This window comes from Blennius ocellaris (genome assembly GCF_963422515.1).
Source record: "Blennius ocellaris genome assembly, chromosome: 3".
NCBI classification, from domain to species: Eukaryota; Metazoa; Chordata; class Actinopteri; order Blenniiformes; family Blenniidae; genus Blennius; species Blennius ocellaris.
In genome coordinates, this window is record NC_137652.1 from 28,771,475 (window position 1) to 28,788,974 (window position 17,500).

The 17,500-nt window shown below is 45.8% G+C and overlaps 1 protein-coding gene across 1 annotated transcript in view; it reads right to left on the reverse strand.

Annotated features, from left to right (window-relative positions):
- LOC308145224 (uncharacterized protein) overlaps positions 1 to 9,771 on the reverse strand; it is a 46,954-nt gene extending 37,183 nt beyond the window's left edge. The window contains 3 exon segments of the mRNA XM_080516591.1: positions 248 to 508; positions 702 to 1,813; positions 9,653 to 9,771. Of these exon segments, the coding sequence (XP_080372717.1) occupies positions 248 to 508; positions 702 to 1,640 (1,200 nt within the window). The 5' untranslated portion in view covers positions 1,641 to 1,813; positions 9,653 to 9,771.
- Between the last annotated feature and the right edge of the window lie 7,729 nt (positions 9,772 to 17,500).

Consider the following 17,500-nt stretch of genomic DNA (forward strand, 5'->3'; position numbering starts at 1 on the left):
AATAGCCAATGCACGTTCGCGCCGCATCATATCGGGGTGATTACGTGTGAACAACGGGGAAAAGCTCTCATGACTCCGCCCACACCACGGCCCTACTATAAAGTGATGGAAAACGACGAGGCTGAGTCGAGTAGAGGCAAGGCAAGTTGAGTCGAGTAGGGCTGAGTAGGAGCTCGTGGAAAAGAGTCTGTGGTGAATCACCAGGAGCCACAATGTCACTCAACACACGGTCCATCCCATCACTCACCCTGCTGGGACTCGCTGGTTTCTCTGCTGCAGCCTCGGTCTTCTGGCCCGAACAATCCTCCCCATCCTCAGCTGTTCCTTGTCCACTCGGCACAGCTTGGACAGCCCTCAGGGAGGCAGATGGAGCCTGTGGAGCCACCCGGTGGTTGGTCTGGAGGTTGCGGCTTTTCGCTTTGACGGGTTTGAGCACAGCTACGACTCTGATGGGACCCGTGGAGTTGTCCCTCCAGCCTCCAACACCGACACCAGCGGCTCCTTTATTCTGTGGAGACAAAGGCACAGTTCAGAAATCCAACAGCAGGGGGCAGCACTGATCCAAGGTCTGAAGTTTAACTGTGGTCCAACAACAAGAAGAACAACTCCCGAAATCGTTCTTCAAACGTCAATCATACATTATCTAAACCTGCTGCTCTGCTAAACGTGCCCGAGGAATCTCCTCAGTGGGGCGTCAGTACCTGTGTCTTCGGTGCAGACGGGCCGTTGGTCCATGTGGTAACTTTGGCCTTGATCGCTTTGGGATCCACTCTGGAAACTCTGGGCACCGGCGGTCCGACAGCTGAGGCCGACGTTGGCTTGTTAGCAGGTTTGGTTTTGTGGGTGGAGCCACTTCTTCCATCTGGACAGTGGGACAGGGACACAGCTGGTATCTGGGTGCTCTCACTCAGGTCCTCAGATGCCGGGGGTGCCGTGCAGTCTTCCTCAGGTGGCTCCAGCAGGGAGGCGAGCTCCACCCGCTCTGGTCCCTCCGTCTTCAACTCTGGCGTCACGGCACCGTCACTGACCCGGCGAACCGAACTCGTGACGCTGCGTCTCCGAATACTGGCGTCAGAGCTCAAGGACAGAAACAAAGCTTCCTCCTCCTCATCATCTTCATCAGCGGGGATTTCTGTTGCGTCAGAGTCCGGTGTGGAGGAACCACGTCTCCCCCTGCTACTGACATCGTCACTGTTGTCATGGTGATGACTCAAGGACAGCTCCAGCGTCAGATGTTTGTTCCAGGAGTCCTGCTGGAACTCGCCGCTGCTGGCGTCCACGTACACCGACGCAGAGTCATCGTTGGACTCGGGCGGCTCCCTGGCGGTGAGCGCTTGTCCCGCTGAGGCGTCGTGATGGTCCGCCTGCTTGTCCTCCCACTTTGTGACAACTCCCGCCAGCAGGGTGACCTCCAACATGTCGTAGTCCAGCGGGCTGTCGGTGCGGCCGCCGCTGAGGCTGCTGAAACTGCGCAGCGACTCCGGGGACGACTCGCCGAGGCAGGAGGACGAAGACGAGGAGGACGAGGAGGAGATGGGGAAGGCGTTGCCGTTGTGATCTCCGGCACTGCGAAGAGGGAGCTTCATGGCGCCGCCGCCGCCGTGCCCGCCGACTCTCTGAGCATGCTCAGAAACACTCATACCTGCGTCTGACAGCTCAGTTTTCCTGCTCCACTTCCTGTTGTCGCACTTTGCGTCGTCTCTACTCAAACATCTGACGGAAGCTCCAATCCATTCTTCCACATCCAGACTCTGATCCTCTCATCAGTCTGGACCATCAACGCCTCGCCTCCTGTTTTCAGGGCTTCTCAGACCTGCAGGGACAAACACAGATTGGTTATTAAAGTAACATGTTACAGTGACCGGTAGAAACCGTTTAGAGCTGCTGTCTCTCTTTGTCTGGCTCACTGACCCCACCATTAGCTTTAGCATTAGCCAAAGCGGCTCATAAGTAATATGCATTGCTTTCAATAATTAGCATTGTTACAAAAAACTCCCAATGCATTTCAAACAAGCTACGGTAATCAAACACTTTTAGCAACTCTCTGAAGTGAGAGAACATGAAAAAGTTATGGAAGGAACATTTATGATATATTCTACAGGAGCATGTAAATAGAATGCCTCTAACAGGAATCTTCCACATGACTCGGGTTTAAATGCCCGCTGAAGGAGGAGGCGCTGCCCTCTGCTGGCAGCAGCCATCACTGCATCCTGATGGAGGAGCAGGTGGAGGAGGAAGAGGAGAGAAAGGAGGAAGAAGAGACTCGTGTTACCTCACAAAACGAGAGTGAGTCCCAGCAGCGAGACTCACAAAGTCCAACAGTGTGTGTGTGTGTGTGTGTGTGTGTGTGTGTGTGTGCCAGAGACAAAAGAGGTTCAGCTAAATAAAGTCAAACAGAACCAGGGCAGTCTCCTTCAATAAGGACAGCAGGGCCTGTGGGACGCGCACACGCACACGCACACACACACACACACACACACACACACACACACACACACACACACACACACACACACACACACACACACACACACACACACACACACGAGATTGGAAATCAGGCACCACGTTCCTCTGTACTCCTCTTCTATTTGATACCGCCAATCTACATCTACCTTCCATAATATATGATCTGGTAACCAGAGCTTGTCTGTTTCACACACACACAGAAGAGTGTGTGTGTGTGTGTGTGTGTGTGTGTGTGTGTGTGTGTGTGTGTGTGTGTGTGTGTGTGTGTGTGTGTGTGTGTGTGTGTGTGTGTGTGTGTGTGTGTGTGTGTGTGTGTGTGTGTGTGTGTGTGTGCATTAACATGAGAAAGGAAACAGCTGCTCACCATCATGTGAAGCTGCAGGTTCTGAGCTTCGCTGGTTTTATTAAAAATGTACGAGGCTTCAGGCTGAGTGCAGCCGCTTCACCTGTCTGCAGCCACACACACCTTCATGAAAAGGGACGGAGAGACATTGCTTCACCTGTCTGCAGCCACACACGCCTTCATGAAAAGGGACGGAGAGACATTGCTTCACCTGTCTGCAGCCACACACGCCTTCATGAAAAGGGACGGAGAGACATCAGACGTCCAGCTCCCAGTGATCTACTGAACCTGCAGCAGCAGCTAACAGAGAGCACGGCAGTCTGTCTGGCCTCCACCACATTTCTCCCCAGATCCACTAAACAAACTCCTGATCTGTCTTTTTTAAGATTTTATTTATGAAATGCAAGTCAGAGACATTGCATACAAAACCGTGTCATTTTTTTCTTTTTTACATTTTGAACAATTTGGACCAAAGACTTAAACCCTCCCCTCATCCCAAACCCCCTTGAGCCTCTTGAATGATTAAAGTGCAAGTATAATGACGAAATGGAGACAATAGAAATATCTGTGTATGTAAAAAATATATATGGGGGAAAGAAAAATAATATGTCCATACATCTGCATAGTACATACTCTCATATATAGACACATCCACACACATGTACAGCAACACATGTAAACATGTGAACCATGCATATATCTGCTTGAATAGCCGTCATTAGCAGCACAGAATGGATGTTGACGGCTGCCTCCTCCTTGGTTGTCGACACAAAAGTTATGCTGGCATGTTTTAGAGTGAATACTTTGTGGGGGGGTGGTCATCTGCCACTGGTGGACCGATATAGAGGAAAGTAGAGGTCATATATGGCCCTGCTCTGGGTGCTTACAGAGAGACTGCATTAGCTGGGAGCTTATAGAAATAGTTGGGCAGTGGTCTCCAGTGGGAGTCAAATCTGCGAGGTGAACCTCTCAGTGAGAACTTGATCTCCTCATCTGTCTTATTGGAGAATTATCACAAATAAGTTCAAATGATCATTATACTATGGAAAGTCTTGCAGGCCCAGAGTGGACCGGTTCTGGTGCAGAATGATTGTGCAGAAAAAAAACTGGAAACAGGCTTCAGTGTTTTGTAGCTGCGTGAAATGAAGAGCAGGTCAACCTCTGATCATGTGGAGCGACGTGGGGCGACGTGGAACGAGGTGGAACGACGTGGAGCAAGGTGGAGCAAGGTGGAGCGACGTGGGGCGACGTGGAGAAAGGTGGAGCGACGTGGGGCGACGTGGGGCGACGTGGGGCAACGTGGAGCGACGTGGAGCCACGTGGAGCGACGTGGAGCGACGTGGGGCGACGTCACAATGTGGACGGACGACATTAACGGAAGGTTTTCAATGAAGGTTCCTGCAGTACCTTCTGTCCACTGGGAAAGGTCACAACCCAGAACTCAACACCAGTTTGCAGCATGGTGATTCCCTGATGTCCCTGAATGCCTCATGTGCCGACGTGAAGAAGTACTCGTACTTGGGAAAAGCGTCCCGATACCACCCGTCGGGTATTATGTCGCGTCATGCGTCAGCAACGTCACCCGTGGGAACGCAAGGGAGTGTGAGCGATGTTTGGAGATTCATTAATATCAATGAGAATAACAAACATAAACTGTAAACTCTGATCTGCCAAAATATCAAGAGGAGGAGAAAGATAGTTTGTTCGACACCAGCAACTTCATCACCTGTAACTTCATCAGCAGAAACATTTGGACCAGAAGAGTGAGCTCGATGTTGTTCAGTAGTTTAACTGTTCATCATGCAGCTCCAAGCTGTGCTACATGCTACATGCTAAAGAGTTTGAGCCTCACACACCAGTGATGCTACATGCTACATGCTAAACATGATTAAAATGACTGATACTCTCACCAACATCGAGCTGGAGCGTGTCTGTTTGTGTGACAGCCATTGTGAGCTGACACAGCAGGTCAGTCTGCAGATAGACAGTCTACAGTCCTTCGGTCTACAACCGGTCAGTCGACAGTCTCCATACCTGTAGACTGAAGCTGATGGAGGTGATGTAGCGCCCGGCTGTACAAAGGTGGTCTGCAGCAGCGCAGGGCCTCACGCATCATTTGCATATGGAGTATCTATTAGTCTTTATACTACTACATACTCATATCAGTACTCAGTATCTGACCGTTAGTGTTCGTCTTGCACTCGTCCTTTAAAAAAGTGATATCGGTGTGTTCCTAAAACTATCAGCAGTCAAACAGTAGTGGAAACATGCTGAAATCTGCAGGAATGTGGGAGGAGCTGGACCTGCCCAGGTGAGCTGCTCCATCCCGTCTCTCAGGTGTGTGGAGTCATTTAACCACCAGTAAATGACAGTACGGTTTTATGAGGAACTAGGAAGTGGGAATGACCCCATTTTGGTGGGAGAAATACTTCAGAGCGTCGTCTAACTGGGAACTTCCTACAAGGGAAGTGGAAAATCTTTGAGGAGCTACCGCTGTGCTAAACGAAACAAACTCATCACAGATGAAGCCACAACCGCTTTGAGTGACAAAAGCAGGAAGAAAACTACAGCGTTACTCGTCTCTGCTACACTACAAGTCATGTGATTCATTTACTAAACAGACCTTCGCCAACACCACATTTGTTTGTAGAACCAAGTTAGCATCACTAGCATGATAGCCATTCGCTAACGAGGTAGCTACGTCACTGGCTTTTCCACCGGACTGTATTCATCTGTTTGTTCCTGGTCGCTGCATCTAGTCTGTCCTGAACCTCAGATTCAGACCAAAGAGACAGAAAACATTGAGTCTCCTCGTTGCTCTATTGGTGTTTTTTCATGTCTGTCCTAGTCTGGAGCCCCTAGTGGCCAGAGAGAGGAAAAATACTTGAATGAGCTTGGGGCTTATTTTTCAACATTTGGGCATTACATAGTGAATTTCCCTCATATTACTAACTCTGGAGTCATCCTGGAGTCACCTCTGGAGTTACCTCTGGAGTTATCGCTACTTACAAGGCGGAAGAGACACGAACCGGCTTTCTGAAATTTCCAGTGAACATGGAGCCCTGGAGTGGTTCTAAAGAAAAAAATAACTCAGTAATCAGTCGTTCCCTGAAGTTAATAATAGGAGGAACGAGATCATTGAATCCTGGATCGTGGAGCCGTGGCTCTGGAGGTGCAGAACTCCTCCACTGTCAGTCAGCTGCCTGAGATCTAGAATTTAGAAGCAGTTTTCCATTGTTTTCACGCTTTTCATCGTAACATCATTGTCGCTAACTTCACCTTCATGTCTTATTTGGCGTTTTGACCGCAGGCTGAGCCGCTGCAACCGCACACTGCATTGTGCAGCGACTCCACTACAAGACGCTCCAATATTATTTTCAAACCCACAGAACTTTATAATGAAGCGACACTTTTGGTTCATCAGCAACTAAAAACCAAACTACATACTACTGTAAATGAAAGCTGGATTTTTTTAACCATAAAATGAGCCTTTTAATGGTTTCATGTGAAAGAGAACTTTAATCAGTGTGTTTTTACGTAGGTTTCCATTATAAACGGCTGTAGAGCTGTATTCTATCATTCCACACCTCCATTCCTCCTGATGCTGAAGCTTTTGATTCAGACACGTCCAGAAATAAAGTGAAAGGAGCAGAAATTCTCTACGTAATGTCCAAATGTGAAAAATATTCACAAGTTGTTTTCTGTCTCTCTGGCCACTAGGGGCTCCAGACTAAAATATGATGCAATGACGTGGCCTTCGCTTGACTCCGTTAACAGTGGAAAAAGAACCAGTTCTTTGGCGGTGCTCATTTAAGAACTGGCCCTGAACTACCTGCTTCTTTCTGGTGGAAAAGCCTGATGTGTGAAACACTGCGCAGTGAGCGTCTCCATGGCAACAGACACTGATCTCCTTTGATTTCCTCCATTGAAGCTTTGGCTGGGAAGTTGTCTTTCAGTTTGTTGGGACTTCTACAGAAACAGTTTGCCGATAACGTCCCAAAATCTAATGGATTGGTCTTTGGATGATAACGACACACACACGCACACGCACACACACACACACACACACACACACACACACACACACACACACACAAGCTACAGACAGTAAGAGCAGAATGAAGTTACTTCATAGATTGTTCACAGACAGATTGATTTTCTTCCACTGTTTGATGTGTTTGAGCTCCAGTAGTCGTGTCGCTCAGTCACCATCAACCCCTCAGCACTGGAGATCGACCTTCTTTCATCATCCTGTTGTTACATCACACACTCCTACACTCCTGTTTGTGAAGGACAGGAGGGGCGCTTGCTTTGTTCACGGTCATGATCCTGGGTGCATGAATTTGAATACAAAGTCAAAGTACTGGGGTACTTAGTGGTGCGCGCACACACACACACACACACACACACACACACACACACACACACACACACACACACACACACACACACACACACACACACACACACACACACACACACACACACACACACACACACACACACACACACACACACACACACACACACACACACACACACACACACACAGACAGGCAAGGTCATTTCCTCACATGACATTCGTCTGTAACATATGAATTCAGTAATCAGATTACTCCTGCAGCAGCCTCCTGTGAACTTGTGTTCTCACGTTCAGTTCAGTGTGTTTTCCTTTCCTCAACGTTTGCATTTTCAGCTTCATTCATTGTACATCAGATTACAGCCAAGACTGGACACCACTGCAGTCCCCCCCCCCACACCCACACACACACACACACACACACACACACTATATTGGAAGCGGTTACCATGGAGATACAACAGGCTGCTTAGTCACTCAACAAGAATGAGGGAGTGTGTGTGTATGAAGTCGCAGCAGGAAAACGTGACACTGCAGCAGTGCTGACAGTGTGTGTGTGTGTGTGTGTGTGTGTGTGCACCACTGAGTACCTCAGTAAGGAGGCAGAAGATGAGCGTTCAGCTTGACTTTGCAGTCAAACATTAGGATGCTCGCAGGCTGCTAACATGGTGCTGATGTAGTGCTAGCATGATGCTAACAGTGCTAAAGTGGCGCTAACATAGTTTTGACATGATGCTAATGTCATGCTAACATGGTGCTAACATTGATGCTGACATGGTGCTGACCATAGACATAAACACGAGATGCCACACGGCCTATCTGCGCCTGTTGAGGCGACGTGCCTACAGCGCCACCATCTTGGTAAGGTCTTCCGCTTGTGCTCAAGATATCGAGCCCAGGCTAGAAGATCCACAAAATCATTCGTAGCTTGCTTGCTAGTCCATGTAGCAACACAAATAATACCTAATTTTAATGCTGAGGGAATGCTCTATCCCTTGGAAACCTCATGGAGGAATTATTGGGTGGGGGAAAAGTCTTGAATGGGAATGAGCTTTTCCTCAGCTTTAAAATGAGGTATCATTTGTGTTGCTACGTGGACTAGCAAGCGAGCTCCGGATGTTTTTGTGGAGTTTCTAGCCTGAAATCTATATGTTTAGCACAAGCGGGAGACCACCTCAAGATGGCGGCGCTCTCGGCAAATCACAGACGGCGCTGTGCGGCATCTAGTGTTTATATGTATGGTGTTGACATGGTGCTAACAGTGCTAATATTCTGCTAACATGGCGCTTATGTGGTTACATGGTGCTGATGTGGTTCTAATATGGTGCTAACAATGATGCTGACGTCATGCTAATATGGTGCTGACGTGGTGGTGACATGGACTACTACGCCACAGTGTGGTGTACTACCACGCTTCCCGACACCATCAGCAGTGCAGATTATGAGAAGATGTGGACGCTCATGGTGTTTGATACTTCATCTTCTTTCAAGTGTCGGACAGGACAAACATGTGCGTTTTTAAAGTGGAATAATTAACTGGAGACGTCGATGTGAGAATTGAACTTTACGTTTATCCACAGTGAAGTTTGTGTCACAGTGATTTCACTGAACAAGCTCGTCTTCTGGACGAATAAAATAAAGTACAGTAGGGAGCAGAGCTGGGAATCATTTTCTTCACGTAAAGAGAAATCTAACATCATCTTACCAAATAAAACTACTTTCACTACCATAACCAGCATCAGAAAGTTGTTCGTCTTGTTCAGAAGGTAAATAGTAAAACGTTAATCAGAGTTGATCCACTTCAATAAGATAATACCTTGGCTGTGTGACAGGATTGTCTTCCTGACAAACACTCTCCATTCACTTTCACTCCATCATCTGTCTTCATGTTAACACAGCTGGAGAACAGCGCTGCCTGAGTGCCAAACACTCAGTGGATACCAGCAAATATGAGGCAGTGAAATGCCAACATGGTCATATAGATTACTGCAGTGAATGATCCAACATGGCAGCAGTGTAACGCACCAACAAGGTAGTGGAAGACTAGAGTGAAGGAGAAAACTTCTCTCAGCTTTAACCAGCTGACAGAGGATTCAATTACAACAGCAATCATTTGCACAGAGCATCTGGAAGCCATCAGTCCAAAGTAGCAGTCTGAACCCAGAACGTCTCCATCACACCGAGCCGCCGGCAGAAGACAAAGACGACAGGACACTGATGAGGAGATCAATCGAGGAAATTTAGATTAACTGCAGACTCGCATCCACGTTCAATGATTAACTTGCTTTGCATCAGCCGACGACTCAAAGTGCACCGATGGCTAACCACACACACACACACACACACACACACACACACACACACACACACACACACACACACACACACACACACACACACACACACACACACACACACACACACACACACACACACACACACACACACACACACACACACACACACACACAGTAACTTACTTGGAGCTGCACTGCAGCAAAAAAGAAGAAAAAAACATCCAGAGCAAAAAAAATGTTTTAATCCTACGAGCTTCTTCAGCTCTGTCAGTCACTGGTCTTCAATCCGACACTCACTCCAGCATGTCCTCACACACACACATCATCACACATGATCCTACCACCGCTGTGTGCGAGTGTGATCGCACAGGCAAGAAGAGACGACGCAGGCAGTGACGGTGGTCGAGGGGAGGGGAGGAGACCGAGGGAGATACACCTCCCATTTTTGGTTCTGAAACACTGCTGCAGTAACTGTGTGTGTGTGTGTGTGTGTGTGTGTGTGTGTGTATCTGGTACTTCAATAAGGCATGACATTCCTCAACTCTCTCACGTACACACTTTATATCCTCCCGCTCTAGACCTTCGGGGAGGTGTGTGTGTGTGTGTGTGTGTGTGTTTACACTGTGTGCCTGCCAGGTAACTTGACCCTGACCAGGGTCAGCTTCCAAAAACCAGCAGCTAGAAGAGGAAGAGGAGGAGGAAGAGGAGGAGGTGCAGGTCCTGACCGGTCCAGCTGCTGCTGGATTGGATGTTGCTAAGCAACGGTGGGCCTCCTCCTTGAGGCTTGAGTTTTGTTCCTGGTCTCTGTTGAGAGATCGCAAATGTGCAAGATTCCAAAAGTGAGATTAAGAATGGAGGAGACGTCCTGAGAGAGAATGTTTATGTCTTCATCAAGATCCAACTGGTAGCAACGAACTGGTGAGCTGGTTGCCAAGGGAGGCTTGAGTTTCTGTTCCACTGGAGACAGAGGACGGCGCCAACATGTACTGGGGGGAGGTCTCTGTAAAGGTGGAGGGAACTGCTGCTCCACCTCTCTCTGTAAAGGTGGAGGGAACTGCTGCTCCGCCTCTTTCTATAAAGGGGGAGGGGACTGCAACCCCGTCTTTCTGTAAAGGGGAGGAGACTGATGCCCCGCCTCCAATGTCTCCACATCGAATCAGTCCTGGCTCATTGGCGCCTTGAGTTGCATGAAGGATTTCCATGATCCCAAAGTGACCGTATGGTCAGTGGTGGTGGGAAACAAAGATCTGGAGATTAAGATTAAAATCCTTCATTACTTGTTTTAATGTATTTCTTACATTTCTTTCTCAAGCACTGAATTGCCCTGTGTTAGAATGGTGCTATAGAAATACATTTGTCTTGCCTTGTGACTGACTGCAGGTGAGAGAGTGCAATGTGCAGAGGAGGAGGAGGAGGAAGAAGAGTCCATCATGGTTTTCTGAATAAGGAGCTGCAGCTGATTTGTTCTGATTTGAAAACTAGTGAGAAACTAAACTAAAACCTGCTGGAAGCTACTGTAGACACAAGTTAAACCAATGAAAACTACTTTAAATGTGTTTAAACACATTTCAAGGTGTTTAAAGTTAACTGAGAGGCAAAATTGTCACATTTACCGTAATTAGATCTGCAAACTGTTCATGATAAAGAAACAGGTAAATATACAAGCTGAGGCTCAGACAGCAACATCATTTTAATTACTAAGAAATAAATCAGTCAGCTGAAATCCAAACTGGTAAACATGACGACAGTATAGTCCAGTACAGTATAGTCCAGTACAGTGTAGTCCAGTACAGTATAGTCCAGTACAGTATAGTCCAGTACAGTACTGTTCAGTATGGCAGTTACATCCTGACACCCTGAAGCGAAGCTGCAGTCTGAGGTGAGCTGACCCAACAAGGCTGACTGAACATTCCAGTCAGCAGCGAGACGCCATGTTGTCACAGAGAATCAGAGATGGCACATCTCATCTAGCCTCCTACTGGAACTCTCCCTCCATCAAACCCCCTCATCTCTCATCTGGCCCACTTTCCACTTTTCTCCTTATTCAAGTTAATAAACTAACACTGCCCCCCCCCCCCCCCAATGTGCATTATGTCCTACAGTAAAAACACAATGCGAATGCATAGTAAGGCTACGACCACTGCAACAATCAGTCAAGCTCATTTCAATGAAAACACCAAGACCAGCACAAGAAACTCTGCTGGCCCTGAGGAGGTCCGTCAATAACACATCAACCTCTGATTGGCTGATGGTCCTGTCACTCAACACTTTAACCCAATAGCAAGTCCAGCTTCCATCAGAGGGCAGCAGTGAAGTTACTGCTGGTCTCCAGCAGAGGAAAGGAGCTGTGATGCGTTGAGAGGACGTAGGAGATTTGAGCTCCACAAACAAGAACCAGTCGTCTTCTGGATAAAGTTGTTGAAGTCATTCATTGATTCCAGGCACAGATTTCAGAATCACTTTTTAATTATTAAAAACAAAGAAAAGTCATGTTTGACAGGGCGAGCAGTGCTGCCCTGCTGCCCCTGACCGCACGCCACTGAACATGACGCATTTTGAAAATGACTGCAACTAAACTGTGCAGAAGTGACCACTAGGTGGCGTGTCCGCAGTGTGTATTCTTGCATGAACTGCCGTCATGTTAGATTGAGACTTTTCACACTCCCACTAAAGAACAGAATGTCTCAAATTCCGTTTTCACATTGAAATTGGTTTATATTGTGTTTGTCGTCAACGTTCAACGTGAAATACCAAAATGTGTAAGTAACTTAAAGTTCGACGTTACAACTTTTTCTTTCAGATTTGACCTGATATGAACCCTCATGTTAGTATATCAAGATTTATTTGGTAATATTCAAAGTTTTGAAATAAGCGGATACAGAACTGGTCTGAACCAGTCAGACGACATTATAGAATCCCCAGGTTTCACTGAGCTGAATTCAACTTCATCAATAATGAATTGATGGTCAGACAGACGGTTGTGATGTCGGCCATGTGACTTCAGCACGTTTTTATCAGAGTGAAACTCGTGAACCTCAAACAGCCTGATTAACTTTTCACTTTAAAAGAAACAACGGCGATCACAAGTTCAAGCTTGTGAGGCTCTCGAACTTTAAGCTTCGGACGCATGTGAAGGATCAGAGGACACGCACACACACGCACACACACACACACACACACACACACACATCAGAACATCGGCAGGAGTCTGACAGGAACATTAAACAGTTTGTAAAAGAAAATCCAAAGAGACTCACTGCTGCCACCTGATGCACGGCAGTGGAATTACTCACATTATCCTGAGAGACCGAGAGGCGTTTAGCTGCCTGGAGCCACTGAACATGTAACTTTTTGAAAACGCTTCAGCTCCATCTGTGTGAACTGGAACCAACGCAACTTTTCTGAAACACTGCTATCAATCGATCAATAGAATATGAAGAATTAAAACACATCCACCAGGATAAAAGCAACACTGCAGCCAAAGTCACACCATTGTGGGCGAGTTCGTGCTGATTGGTGAGATTCTAGGATTTTAATTAATCAGAGATCTCAACGGACTCAGTTTCACTTTATTCCAGCAGAAAGGTTCCAGGCTGAGTTTCCTCACTGCTCTTCTTTTAGTTTAGAGTTTCCATCCAGACTTGAGGCAGAGTTTCCTCACTGCTCTTCTTTTAGTTTAGAGTTTCCATCCAGACTTGAGGCTGAGTTTCCTCACTGCTCTTCTTTTAGTTTAGAGTTTCCATCCAGACTTGAGGCTGAGTTTCCTCACTGCTCTTCTTTTAGTTTAGAGTTTCCATCCAGGCTTGAGGCAGAGTTTCCTCACTGCTCTTCTTTTAGTTTAGAGTTTCCATCCAGGCTTGAGGCAGAGTTTCCTCACTGCTCTTCTTTTAGTTTAGAGTTTCCATCCAGACTTGAGGCTGAGTTTCCTCACTGCTCTTCTTTTAGTTTAGAGTTTCCATCCAGACTTGAGGCTGAGTTTCTTCACTGCTCTTCTTTTAGTTTAGAGTTTCCATCCAGACTTGAGGCTGAGTTTCCTCACTGCTCTTCTTTTAGTTTAGAGTTTCCATCCAGACTTGAGGCTGAGTTTCCTCACTGCTCTTCTTTTAGTTTAGAGTTTCCATCCAGACTTGAGGCTGAGTTTCCTCACTGCTCTTCTTTTAGTTTAGAGTTTCCATCCAGGCTTGAGGCTGAGTTTCCTCACTGCTCTTCTTTTAGTTTAGAGTTTCCATCCAGACTTGAGGCTGAGTTTCCTCACTGCTCTTCTTTTAGTTTAGAGTTTCCATCCAGACTTGAGGCTGAGTTTCCTCACTGCTCTTCTTTTAGTTTAGAGTTTCCATCCAGACTTGAGGCAGAGTTTCCTCACTGCTCTTCTTTTAGTTTAGAGTTTCCATCCAGACTTGAGGCAGAGTTTCCTCACTGCTCTTCCTTTAGTTTAGAGTTTCCATCCAGGCTTGGGGCTGAGTTTCCTCCGTGTGAGTTTGTTTTGTGTTGGAATATTAATTCAGGGGAGATCATTATTATTAAGCTCATTATTCCAGATCAACCCTCGAGGAGCGAAACACACTTGGAACAAGTCAAGAACAAAAACGTCCTTCAAAGCCTCGGTGACCAGGGTTTATTTTATTATGTCAAAAAGATAGTTCTAGATTAATTCCTCACCTCCTCTCCACTCAGCTGCAGCTCAGCACTGAACGCGCTCCAATCAGGATCATTTAAGAATGGGCGTCATTTTCCAAGAGACCTGATTGGTCAGGAGGCGGAGCTCTGACCACTTATCCAGAACATAACCTGCTCCGGCCTCTGGACTTGGTAGTTTTGTTTAGAAAGTCACGGTAACAACAATCCAACTTGATCATCTGTCCACTAGAATGTCTGTTAATGTTTAGAACTTGTTGTTCTCTGCTGCATGTGTGTGGTTTTCAGTGCTAAAACTAATAACAGCACCAACTGGTGGCCCGTCGTGAGAACGACATCATTTTCAGTGTTTCTGTCATTGAGGTGGAAACAGACATTCATAACGTTGCCATGTAAACGCAAACTGTTCTAAAATGAAAAAGCAAAAAACTTGGTCTTTTCACTTTTTTTTTTACATTGTCACGTAAACAAGCACTAAAGAGAAGAGACAGGACACACACACACACACACACACACACACACAGACACACACACACACACACACACACACACACACACACACACACACACACACAGCATGCTGCAGAGTCTGACATCACCCTGAGCAGTTTGCATTTAATCCTGAGGAAGCCTGCAGGACCTGCAGAGGACGTTATGTAACAGTGCTGCTACAGCACTGATGTCCGGCACACTCACACACTGACACGCACACACACTGACACGCACACTGACCCACACAAGACACACTCTGCAGCTCCAAGAGAAGTTCCACACTGCCACAAGCAATAAGCATGGGAAATGCCACAAAATGCCAAAGATCTATTCTCACCATCAGTTTTTATAGCTGCATTTTCACCAAAAGTACCTGAAATTCTCTGACAACATAAATCCAATAAAGACAATACATGATAGCAATCGAGAAACTTTCAGGTGAATTAACATCCACAAAACAAGGCGGAAAAGATACAGAAAAAATTTGTAATTCTTATCTGTAGATTTGTCTCATGACAAAAAAAAACTATGAACCATCATCCATTCATTGATTAAAATAAAGTTGCAGCGAACTGCAAAAGACGTGAGCTCATGTCGTCACACCAAAGCCTCAACAAGAACTGAAAAGTAATATTAATATTCTAAATACTGACTTATTTACGTTACCTGAGCCGAGTCTGTCCGCTCACACACACACAAACACACGTGGATGAGTCAGGCGCATTAATCCTCTCACTTCAGCCTACTCACAGGTCCATGGACTATTTGTGGAGGCGGAGGAGCACATTGTGTTAAATAAATAAATAAATAAATAAATAAATAAATAAATAAATAAATAAATAAATAAATAAATAAATAAATAAATAAATAAATAAATAAACTGTACACTAATAGAATAGAGAGAACAAATGTGAATATTGTAGCCGTACACAACATGCGTCATCATTTGTTATGGCGCCATCTGGCGCGTGAAGTACGTCACACTCACACAGCTCATGAAACTTAAAAGAAACAATGGAAATGAAATGATGAAAATGAGACGTCGTAGTTTAGAAAAGTGATGCATACATCCAAGATAAGGCGTGGACAGTCAAACACGTCATAACTTTTTAGTTTATGTTGTATTTATGTGAGAGTTTAAACATGGGTAATGGTTTAACAGAAGACTAATATATTTTTGAAATATTAATGTAACATTCAAAAACTTGTGGCGCATTGAACAAGGGTGAACATATTTAAAACTGCGACAATCTAAAAGACGAACTGGAATTTGGTAAAAAATGTACCGCTGCATTTAAATACGTTCATAAATGTCTCAGTGTCTCGATCATTCTGAAGGTTTTTTTCTCTCTCTGGTCTAAATGTCTCTCATTTTTTGATGTTTTACAAACCTGGATTTCTCTCTGTCCTGGAAGAGCCTCAGCAGAGCTTTTGATGTGTAACAGCGCCACCTGGAGGCCGCAGAAGAACACACAGCTTCACTGATTAATTCCTGTCCATCTGAAACACGAGGAGGCTTTTTCATGATGAGTTGGTATTAGTGTCGCTTACACACACACACACACACACACACACACACAGGATCACTTCAAGTTGACATTGTGTCCCCTTCATTTCTCTGCAGTTTAGTTGTGTTAATAAGTGTGTTTTTCTTTTGGTTTGCTTTGTGTCTGTTTTTCCCATTTCCCATATTTATTCCAATTTATCACCGCGATTTAGTTGTTGTTTCCCACTTCCCTTTGTGGCTGGTTTACATAATCTGCAGTTGCATTACTGGACTTCATGTTTTAAAATGTTCCCCTTTTAATTGCAACGTTGCGCTTCGTGGTTTTAACTCACGAGCTTTCGGTCTCTGTGGTGATTTTACGTCAGTTTTATCTTTTGGTTGTGCAGAGCTCGTGAAGCACAGTGACAACACCTGCATGAGTACATCCACTGAAGGAAAATAACAAAGTAAAACACTGTAACGTGTCAGGAGATACTCGGATACATATTCATCAAGATGACAAAAGGCAGACGGCGACGCAGGCCGCGCACACGCCTGTATTCTCACTGGAGCGTACGAGCACGCGCTTTGGAGTGAGACGCGCAAACAAACGATCAACGCTGACAAAATCATACACCGGATACATGGTGGTTGTCTTCAAAATAAAACAATATCCCACCTTGCGTTGATGGTAAAGCGTTTGATTGATATGAAATACAGTATATATGAAATAAAGTGTATAGCAGCATGCACGTTACACATTGGGGAAATGTAGGAAAAGGTGTTATTGCCTAGGATTTAAATTTTTTTTGTTTTGGAGAACAAATGCTGGAAAACTGAAATAAGCTGAAGACAACTTTTGTATTGAACATTTAGACATTTTCATTACTGGATTTATTTCGGTGTAATAGACACAAAATGGAATCATAAAACGAGCTTGAGTGTAATAGTTATGACAGCTACAGACTTCACATAGATTTGTAAGGTATTTTAATTAAAACGCATCATTCCAACAGAAGTATTCAGCTTCTTTCAATACCACCCATAGATCTTTCAACCAAGACGAAAACGTGAAGAAATATCTCAGGAAATAACTAAGTAGAAGATATAACATGATAAACTGACACGTTCAAATCACCTCTCATCTGTGTGATGAGTTATTCCGTAAAGAATATGCAGGATTAAGCACATTAGCTGCCAAACTTTTATTATGGAGGGAACGTCCGGATGTTGACTACGTCATCGCCGTCAACGTGCCGACGTCACAGGTATCCGGGCTGCTCGGTGAGGCTCAGCGGACAGCAGCGACCGGGACGGAGCCGCGTCCTCCGCCCGCACAGTGAGCGCTCACAGCCGGGCTGGACATGGCGGAAGGTCCGGGCGGCGCTGGAGCTGCCGCGGCCTGAGAGAGCGCGTCT